The 11,265-nt window shown below is 39.7% G+C and overlaps 1 protein-coding gene across 1 annotated transcript; it reads right to left on the bottom strand.

Moving 5' to 3' along the window:
• Window positions 1-3,386: 3,386 nt before the first annotated feature.
• On the bottom strand, window positions 3,387-9,254 carry ngfb (nerve growth factor b (beta polypeptide)). The gene is made up of 2 exons (XM_056386754.1): window positions 9,116-9,254; window positions 3,387-5,549 (listed from the first exon to the last, which is right to left on the bottom strand). Exon 2 carries the CDS (start codon window positions 5,536-5,538, stop codon window positions 4,930-4,932), a length of 609 nt encoding a protein of 202 aa, XP_056242729.1. The 5' UTR covers window positions 5,539-5,549; window positions 9,116-9,254; the 3' UTR covers window positions 3,387-4,929.
• Between the last annotated feature and the right edge of the window lie 2,011 nt (window positions 9,255-11,265).

The raw sequence follows: 11,265 nt of genomic DNA, 5'->3' as shown, positions 1-11,265 counted from the left end.
TCAAGTATAGTCTATAAATGTAATAAATATGTAATAGACACATGTATTTTTAGTATGTCTGTTTATACTATAGACATATATTATGTAAATATATATCCATCCCAAAGCCTGTCAGTATATGTTCATATTATAGATGTAAATATAAAAGATAGACATTTATGTTTAAATTCAATAAGAAATTATTAAGAAAATCATATATACAAACATGTATAATTTTAATAAGCATGTTGTTTTGATAAAGTTGCATTTTACTATGACTAATATCATACATGTTATATATTTATATATTAATATATCCAGAGGATGTATATATGTCATAATAATATATCCTCTTGTAGGTGACACATATGGTAACATCGCTCTTGATATAGGGACATATATGTCATATATATGTCATAAGTCATACTATAGTTAGTCATAAAAAAGTCATAGTATGGTAAGGTACCACTGTGATATTCTCCCATGACGTGAGCCAATCAAATGCTAGCATTCCTAAATCGGTTGTCTTGGAGACGTAGCCTCTTGTAGGGACATTGAATGATCTAATATGACTTCGCTCCAAACATTTTGAGAACGAATTCACTCAAATATTGGTAGGGACAATTCTGTCCTCCCAAAAATATTGGTCCCTCTTGTCCATATGCAAACCTACGCCCTTGGTTATCAGTTCCCATGATGTCTTCAAATGTGTTGTGTCTGAACAACAGTAAAAAACCCAGATATACTCAGTTTAGATAGTATCATGTATGACAAAGAAAAGGATGAAATCCTCACATTTGAGAAGCTGGAACTGTGAAAAAAAAGCTGAAATGTTTAATTGACTATTAAAATAGCAGCATGTATTGCGGCGTTGCTTTTGCACAACTGAATGCCAGCCAGTCCGTGTGAATGAAGACTGCATGTTGGAGCATCACCAAAGCTCCTCTGTGTCTTCTCTGTGGGCCCGAGGGGGGTCAGCTCGGGTTCACCCTCTCTCACATTCAAGCCTCTCATGTTTGTGCTTCCTTTGTTTGCTCCCACTGATGTGGGAGGGAAACAGCGACCCCCTGTTTGTCTGCCAGAGTATCAGTGAGCATCAGCCCAGATGGATCATGAGACACATCACATCACATCACTGCCCACCTCTTCTATCTCCTGTCAGATCCACAGTCATAAAAATAGATAGATAGATAGATAGATAGATAGATAGATAGATAGATAGATAGATAGATAGATAGATAGATAGATAGATAGATAGATAGATAGATAGATAGATAGTATTGTATCCTGTTGAATTACAAGTGATTAATAGTTTCTATGTAACCCTAAATAAGATCAACTTCATCAATATTAACCTAATATCAGTTTGGTCATCCAATCCTGTCGCGAATTCAGAGCTGTAATTATCACAGTGGAAGTAAACCCGAACTGAAACCATATCCTCGGGGTATAATGGAGTCAAAATCCCATTATCCTTCTTCAGCCTCCCTCTCCTCACCCTCCTCTTCTGTGCTTGATATGTAAATCTGGCGCAATAATGTAACCTGATCTCCATATGGTGCAACTGTGAGTCATCCTTATGATCCAAGAGACATCAAAGGTGCAGAAACACTGTGGTGATACCAAAAATAATTACTGAGCGAGGTAGTTTTATGAGGTCAGGCCATGTCAGTCTTCATTGTGATGTGGCAGTGTCTATTAGTGCTTTGTTAAAAAAAAAAAAAAAATTACATTTCACTTTCTTGGCAGTGTGTGTGTCAACACCTGAAAACTAGAATCATATATTTGTGTGGATCACCAAGAGGGAAAGTCCAGTGGAAACCTGTGAAATGAACAGGACCAGACTGATACACAAAAGCATTATGAAGGCGGACGTCTGGTCCAGCCGTGTCATCCGTCTCCATCTAGTGGACAGTTTGAGAAGTGCACATACAATGTGTTGGTTCTAATTGAATACATTAGTTTACTGCTGAAGAAAAGATGCTTTTGTCTTTTCTTGATTTAAAGGTGTTATTGACACTTTTCTTATTATAACCAATCACATCTGTGTGTGTGTGTGATCAGGCAAGCAAAGCACAAGTTACACCATCATCTAAATCTGATCTAATGTCAAACCTACCTGATATGACTGATGCTTTCCTTTAAGTTGTGATACTAAGAAAACTATTATATAACATATAATAAATATATAATCTGTGTTGAGATAAGATGATGCGTGCCTGTTTTATGCTATTTTTGTAACCATAAGGTCTTTGTATCCCACACCTCCAGGCTGTGTTTTCATGCCTTCACTAGGCTACATGTTTTGTATTGTTGTTTTTTTTTTCCAGTAACAGAACAACAGCAAAACAGGAACGTTGTCTTTATCTGAGTAGAATAAATAAACCAGGAACTCAACATGACACGTGCACAGCAGTATGTTATGTTTTTTTTTTACAACAGTCCCATATAAAATAGTTCAAATTATTTCCAACTCAATCAACAACACAGTAAAATTCTGCTTTTACATTAATGCATCAGTAATAATAATCTGATGATATAATAGACAATAGTATAATACTCTACTCTACTTTAACTACTTTTATCTGTGACATTATTTTATAGTGTGGTATTAGTACTTAGTATTTTTACAGTGTAGTCTTAGTACTCAGTATTTTTACAGTGTAGGATCTGAATACTCTCTCCACCAGGTTTAGCAGCAGAGTTGCTCTTCTTCTTTGAATGGTTTAATGTGAAGATACAGTAGACATGTGCTGACATTTAACCTCTAGAGGGCAGTGTTGCATCTTGTTTCGGGGTGGTGCAGTGATGCCTGAGTTTGAGGCAAACACAGCCAGTAGAGAACTGAACAAATTAGCTCAGAAAATCCATATTTTCAGTTGACAGCTCAGTGGGAATATTTCTCTTAAAACTCTAGTTTCCAGAGATATAATCTCAGCAGCTGCCCTTTGTCTCTGTTTCAAGTTTCCCTCCAAGCTCACAGAGCTCACATCACATATTTTAAATGTCAGCTGTGACACAAACTTGGGCTATGAGCCTAAAAAAAGAAAATCACAACTGATAGCGACTGTCGGCCTTGAGTACAATTTGTAGAGAGCTCATGACGCTGAAGTGTCACTGGCAAAATAAAGAAAATGACAAGCTGTGATATTATCAGCCAGAGGTAGACTGATGAATCATAGGCAATCTTATTTATGTTTATGTCTTTTTCCTTGACTGTAGAATGAAGAGAAGCAGGAAAACATAAAGCAAAGCCAAAACACAAAATTACTGGCAGTGAACTGAAGCCATATGGAGTTTCTCTTCATTTTTCCATCAAGGCCAAAAAAGTAAATTTCTTCTCATGTCAAGACTTAGGGAAACAACAGGCTTAGTATTCATACAATAAGCTTAATAAAAACACACAGTGCATGTATGTGAGTGTTTAATAAATAACAATGTCAACAATAACATTTTAACAAAAGGTTTGCTTATATCAGACCTGGGTCAAATTGTATTTCTAAAATGTGTGGGTTGCATTAGTCGACTTAGAGTGAACGGTGTGTGCTGTAGGAAAATATAATGAGTGGCAGAAACATACTATAATTATCCTTATTGTGTTGTTGCCTAAAACTTTAAGGGGCTGTCGCTCTGTGACAAGCTTCGCTGTGGTTTCTAGTTCAAGACACGCTGTCTGGCTGTCTGCGCCCGTGGTTCAGTCTAAACGCAGGTTACCGTGTCCTGTTGAAATCACCTAAAGGCCACTAGAGGTCATTGTATCTGAGGCTTAAATTTTACATCCTGCAGCGGCTGAATTGTAAGATCAAATAAATCAGTATAAATGCAGATTTCTACAGCTGAAATTTTTTTTATTATGTCACACCTGCCTTAGTTTATTTTTGACCCCAGAAAGGAGACTGATTATGAATAAATGTATAAACTACTGTAGCAGCACAAGTCCAGTCCTGTCCCTGCAGACATGAAGTTTCTCACTAATTTAAGACATGAATTGTTTTAGTCAATTGAAGCTACATGTATAATACGATTTCCATCTGTATTCATTCATAAAGGAAATATACTTGTCTTCATCAGCTTGACTGTAAATGATAAAACACACACTGTCTCTTTCCTCAGTGGGATTTTAGTGACAATGGAGATCCAGGCAGCTCAAACCAGTCTCCTTAATTACATTTTGAAGCATCTGAATCAGCTGTGGCTGAGACGTGTTATTGGTCCCGATGAATAATTTGTTAGCTGAAGTCACATGTATAATTTGGAACAGGGGTAGTGTTGGCCTATTATTTGCACTTAATTTGAACATTTGATAGGATGTTGTTTTTCACATTTTTATTTATCACATTATTTATCACACTTTTCATCCATCTTCAGTGTCTGCATTTATAATAAATGCCTCCTCTCTGACGCACCTCACCATACCAGCAGCAGAATCTCTCTCCTGCTTCCTTATATAATCCATATTTATCAATTTCACATGGTAATTGTTACTGGAGATATACACAAATAAAATGAACTTTTGTTTGCAGAGGATAAAATGTAAGGATTTTTCTTTTATAGACACAGCAGTCAGGTGCCACTGAGCAGCTGACTTTTAACCCTTTGCAAGCTGAGCCTCTTCTAAACCACAGCTAAAACTGTCACACCGCAACAGGCCCTTAACATGTGGTGTTTCAAACTAGCTATAAGCTAACTGCACATACTATTTGACCCAGGCCTGGTGTATATACACATGCAGTCCTGATACTTTGACATATAGCCTTCCAATAATTTACTTTGTGCAGAGAGTGAGAAGTCTTTGGTGATAAGTTATGCAGAGAAGGTCACAACTGCCTGCATGTCAGCACAGCACGAGTATGTCTGTGTTATGTGCTGCACTTGACTGAGTGTGTGTGTGTGTGTGTGTGTGTGTGTGTGTGTGTGATGTGATGTGTGTGATGTGTGCAGGTAATGTCTTCACTGCCGCCACGACTTCCGGCTGAGCACACACACACAGGCCACGTTGATGCGTATGAGCCTCCAGGCCACCAGGTTTTTAAAGGAAGTCAGCGCTCGTACAAAAGTGTGTGAGTTGGTGCAGTAGGAGTTCCAGTGTCTCGCGTCGATCCCCAAACAGCCCGAGCCGCCTGAGCGAGCGCTGTGACACGTCGTCTCAAAGAAGTACTGCTTCTTGTTGACATTGTTGATATTCACATCTGGGAGCACTGTCACCTCGTTGCCTGAGATGTCCGTGGCCTTGGTCTTGTTGCCGACCCAGACGCTGATGCTCTCACACACCGAGTACACCCCGCGGTGCTGAGGCTGCCCTGTTCGCCTGCGGCTCCTTCTCCCGGCACCTTGCGACCCTGCCGCCGGCTCCGCATCAGGGGGCAGAGAGCTGAAGAGCACCCTGGGTGAGAGGTAGTGGCGCTTGGTGAAGAGTTTGGGGTCCACTGTGGGGATGGAGTCGGGGCTGTCGCCTGGATCCTGCTGCTGTGCCGTCGTGGCGTCACACGAGTCCCCTCTGATGGTGGCCACAGCCTGGGCACTGAAGAAGAGGAACAGGACCAGCACGGACGACCTCATGGGCACACAACCTAAGGGTGTCAGCAAGCACAGAAAACATCTGTCACTGTAGTGTAACCACATGGTGACGGGGCCTCGGACTGGTATGTTGAATACTGCAATAACTGGTTTTCTGGGCACTTGAGGGCACTGGGAACAAACTAGGAGCAGAACACTGACATGTTATCACCTTTAAAGTGATGTAGTGAACTTCTTACCAAACACTTCACATCTAGCTCATAGGGAGCAGCATTGGTATTCATTTGGAGTCAAGTTTCGAGCCATCAGTGAACGCAAGTCCAGTATTTTCTCCATTTAGCTCTGTCTTTGATCTCAACCAGCTCCTGAGGGAAACTGAACCACAACAATGAAGTTGCAGGTCAGAAAACCGACGCAATGAGCTGAAAGTTGCTGTAAAGCTCTATAGAACTGCAGGGAACTGGTAATTCTCTGTGGGTTCATTACTTTGACTGACCCCTTTCCCATCGAAGCAGTCTGGTGATCAATGCTTGAGATGAAAAATATTGATTATAGCAGCCTTTAGAAAATATTTTATTATTTTTCCCTACTTACCAAGACTCACACAGTAACGAATACAGTATTTTTTTTTATATATCTGTTGCAGTATCAAGGTACAGAAACTGCACATCCCATGGTATTACAGCCTGGAGGGAGGATGACAGAGAGAGGATTTGACAACTGGACTGGAAGTTTTGGGAGCTTCAGTTCAGAGTGTGGTTGATAATAACCAAATTAAGATGCTTTTAGCAGCTCCTCGTTACAGTAGGAAAACACGTCTTCCATAATATTAAATGTTGACGTCCTAGCCTCAACTACAGTCTATAAAAAATTCAGTGTCTGACATGTTTGTAGTTTAACAAGACTTGAGCAGGACTTTTTTGGTCCACAGCACATCATCAAAGGCTGTGTCCTGACCGCAGGTTAGGTTAAGGTCAGAGATGGTTAAAGGTCCAATCATTTGAATCACAGACTTTACCTTTAAGCACAGGAGCTATTGAAAAAAACAATCCTATTTAAGTAGGTGGGACACTGCCTGAGAAGCTCAACAGAGGGCAACAATGTCCCAGTATTTGTACTGTATTTGTGTGTGTAAACAGGAAGTGGTGGAAAGTTTAATACCTAATTGAATGGTTAATTGTGAAATTGTTGACTTAATTGTATCCACAGAGAGGACAGTGAACTCTGCGCAGTGCAATGTCCTCTGCTGTCTCTGATGTTCTTATGAAGGAGGAAGGACATCTGCACTATGAGATTAGATAACGTGTCACACACAGTTAATGGTATTGTCCCTGTTTTATTTCACAGAGGATGTGACAGTACAACCAGAAATGAGCTTTTAGTCTATGGTTTTTCTTAGATGGATATTTACTTCTTATGTTCTGTATTCAGCATTGGTTGATAATGGAAGTGCTGCATTTTCATGATTTACCCTTGAATATCAAGTTGACTCCAAAGAAATCTACGATTTGATCTAAGCTCTGCAAAGCTCTTAGTTTGATCTAATCTTCAAACTGTGTTCACAGACACAAAAAAAAGAAGGAATCCATGAGTCTGTCTCTGGTTGAGAAGGAAACAACATGAATAGTATATCAGAAAAAGAGTTTAATTCCCTTTGTGGAATAGAAAAGAAGATCTGGTTTATTGTTATCCAGAGAAATAGGTGTCACATTACCCACAGGAATATAACTGACATTGTTGTGACATCCCATCAGTGTGAGACCATTTTCTTTTCATCACACCCTGGCTCCACTCCACTCTCTGTTACTGCCTTACTGGTTTGCATAAATTGACAGCCTGTGTACTGTGTTTAACACACTACAACAGGAATCACAGGCGTGTTAACACCTGTGATGGCGCTGCTGGCAGGTTGTGTCAGGTAGGTTTATTATATGCTATGATTGCCTCAGGTGTGACAGTGAGTGCTCCTGGATTCAAACTGTTGGCACAACAAATCAAAAGAAAAACACAGCTTGTACAAAGGTACATATTGTGAGCTATGATTACACTAATAAATGCTTTTGAGGCATGTCCAATTCAGTTGAGTGTCTCTCGTCGCACCTCACCACTGGGCCCTGTCTCCCTGAGTGAGGTGCATCATTTGGACATTAAAAAAAAAATCATTACTGCATCACTTTCAGGATGATTAGTATTATTGCTAAACAGCAGATCACGGCAGAGGAAGGACACACAGGAAGGTTGCTTTACCGCAGGAAGCAGGAGACGTTCACCCAGTGGATAAAAGAACTAAAACTTTTGGAGTCAAGCGTAAGGCTGATGAAAAAGAGATGAAGATGAAAGATGATGATGATGAAAAATTTTTTTTTTTTTTAAATGAGCTTCCCCAGTGGCAGCAACTGTTTTGCAAAAGGAAGTAAGAGGATCATGATGTTGAGAAATGCAAGAGAATCACTGATGTGAGACAAAGGATAAAAATGTAGTTAATGACACAAAGTTATTGCAGTTAAATCAATTAATGCTTAAAATGCTATCTGTAGCATTTTTACTAATACTCCTTAGGGCATTCATTATTATATATGAAAAGCGAGAGAGATTTAGGTCTGCAAAAAAATCTCTTTTCACAGCAGACATTTTGATATGTAATGCTAGAGAACAGGTGATGAATAAGATTAATGATGGGTGGATTCCATCCAAGCGTGTTAGTTCCAGGGTTTTGGTATTTCCCTGCATCCTTGGCATGGCTTACTGAAACACCTAATGTTAGTAACACCTGTGTTTCCTGTGTTCAATCATCTGCAGTGAAAAATGTCACGGAAGTAAGAAATCTTCACTTTTACGCCTGCCCACATGCTAACGGACCAAAACTGTCACATTTAGCATCACAACTTTTAAATTGCTTTTAAATTTAAAAGAACTCCAGAAGTCTGGTTGAGATTAGATCCCAGATGACTGCAGTGCAGACACAGAGGGGAGCACATTTGGAGATGATACAGAATAGTGTGGTTTTAGCCATTTAGCAGCATTTGATTTGAACAATTGAAAGCATGATGCACCACTTTTCTTTTAGTTTTTTCATTGCGTGTGTCAAGGGAGAATACAGTTCACCTTTCATGCATCTTCATTGTCTGCTGGTATCAAATTCTCTTTATTATTATAAGATTTCTGTGACGTACCTCGTCCTCCAGCTGTAGAACTTCCTCCCTGCTCAAGTTAGTTTTTTGTCTCGATTACAAACAAGTCACTTATTATATTATATCTCTTTGTGTATTTATATTTGCTACCCTGGATGAGAAGTTTTCGCAGGATAACATACAACTGTGTAAAGTGTAAGGATTTGTTAAAGAATAGACAATGAATTTTTACAGCATTTATTTACTTATTTTAGGCCTAAATATAAATTTTGTGAAAGGCTGTGCAAGTGCAAGTCTGTACTAAATAAAGCTTGGTCTTATTTAGGACGTCATCATATAGTGAGCAACGCGTTTTTGTTTGCTGTGTTTGTGACCCAGCACAAGGTTCGACTGGTTGATGAATGTGCTGCTGCATCGATCAATAGAAACGCATGAATTGTTTGGTGCACTTCCCTCTTTTGGAGACTGTCATCCATCCATCTTTCTACCTTTTCAGTGTCTCCACGTGAACTGTAGCACCTCGGAGGCTCCTAGAGGACGTGATTAGAGCTCTCTGTGTTCCGGGCTCCTGCCATCAGGCCAGGCCGTGGCCCCCATCCAGCACAGCTCTGCCCTCCACAGCCTCCGCTCCTCTGCGCTGTTGAGAGACAAGCAGACAAAGTGTCTCAGCCCCGCTCATAAAGCCACTATAAACACATTCTTTCTGAGACTGATACAGGAAGAGAAAGTTAATATGTTATTCCCGCTCACCAGATCCTCACATACTGAACATACCAAAATAAAACAAGCAGACCTGCATAATGTAGATTATCTACTGTGGAAACGTGCACAGTAGGGTGTGTATGTATGTGTAAACTTTGCATTAAAAATGTGTAAACATTTCAAGTTCAAGTTATTTGGGAACCGATAAACCGGATCATTTAGGAGTTTTTTTTTTTTTGTGCATGTCAACACTTGGTCAACACATTTTCTTAAATCGGGATTTTGCTGTTCATTGTCCTGCTCTGTTTCATGATTCCACCTGGTTTGATTTCCTACACTCAAAGTACCATGATTCATTTTTGAGCAGTGTTGAAACATGGCTACCATTACAGCTGGATAATCCATCACAGTAAAGCAGAAGTCTTAATTTTGTTTTGTCATTTTGCCCTCATGTTATGTTTCTGTGCTCAAGAGTGCTTGAGTGAAGTGTTTTCATGTCAACACACTATGTGTCTATGTGTTGTTACACTTTACTTGGTGTCAGTCACCTGAAACCCGCAGGAATTAAGCTCCCAAAAAGCTTCAAAGGCTCCAACACCAATCCCTGAAAACATCTTCCCAAACAAATTTAATAACCTTTTCATTTTTTTTTTTTTAAAGTTCAGATCTCTTTTCAAGTTACTTTCCAGTAGCAGAGGAAGTCAGAAACAGTCATTAGGATACGGCACACTTACAGGAATGTATGGTGCAATTGTAGGAATGTAAGCTAAACATAAACAGAAGTTAATGGGCTGTAAATCTAAATGACACCAGTGTACTCCTGTAAAGAATCTGCACGGGCACAGGAGGTCTTCTTGCTCGACAGCTCCTCAACAACGGTGGTATCTGGCAGACAGGGGATTTAAACGTGTGACCTTTCACCTGCGAACGGGCTGTTTAATATAGAAGCCACCCTGATTTGGCACTTTCTGAAACGAAATGAGCAACACTGACGCTGTACTCACTCTAACCCGCTCAACCACAGCATGTGTCTGCCGTGAAGTCCAAGTGTAACATACTCTTCTTTTCTGTGGAAACTGTTGGACGAACACAGAGGTTGAATAGTTACCAAGTTGCCGGTGATAGAAAAACTTTGGAGGAACAGAGAGTCTGCTCCGGCTGTGTGTTTGTTGATGTGTGATCTCAGTAAACTCGCATGTGAACAGATCCATGACAACTGAGCGAACGCCATGTGCAGATGAAACCCCTGTGATATTGTTTAAAGCTCGTATAAGTGGACCTTGTAGAAACAGTACATAACGGGTTCTACCACTGAATGGATGTTTCGGGTTCTGCCTTGCACACTGTGAATGTGTCGGACTTGAACACACCATGTACAGTATGTGTGTATTGGACTGTTGCTGAGGATTGAATGAAAAAAATGTAAAAATGAAAGAAAACAAAAGTTGGGATTTAAGTAAACCTTGAGTTGGGATTGTTTTGTCAAACTATTATACAATTTGTATCAGGATATAAGAGAATAAAATGTTGTTAAACTCTCTTAATGTCTTGCATATTCTGGTACAAAGGTCAGATCCGTCCTGAGCCCACAACATACCTGACATTTTGGGTAAATCACAACCAAGAATGATGCCACAGAGACATAAATAATAACAGTTTGAATCTTTATTTGATCTTGATTGTGACTCTCTTTGATTAGTTTCATTAAAAACTGAAAATTCAGAAATTTTTAGGAAACATGATCTACTCACGCTGATGCTGGCAGCTGGGCCATTTGGAGATTTAATATGCAATACCACAGGATGCACCATAGATCAACTGAATTACAGCAGCAGAAAAATACACATACTCATGTCATGTAGCCTGTAATATGTTATTAAAGATGTGGAGAAAAACAAGGTGTGAAATCCTAAAAATGAAACAATTCATTTGTCCT

This window comes from Seriola aureovittata, chromosome 2, assembly GCF_021018895.1.
Source record: "Seriola aureovittata isolate HTS-2021-v1 ecotype China chromosome 2, ASM2101889v1, whole genome shotgun sequence".
Classification (NCBI taxonomy): Eukaryota; Metazoa; Chordata; class Actinopteri; order Carangiformes; family Carangidae; genus Seriola; species Seriola aureovittata.
Note: the sequence above shows the minus strand (reverse complement) of the source record. Positions and strands in the feature narration are given on the sequence as shown.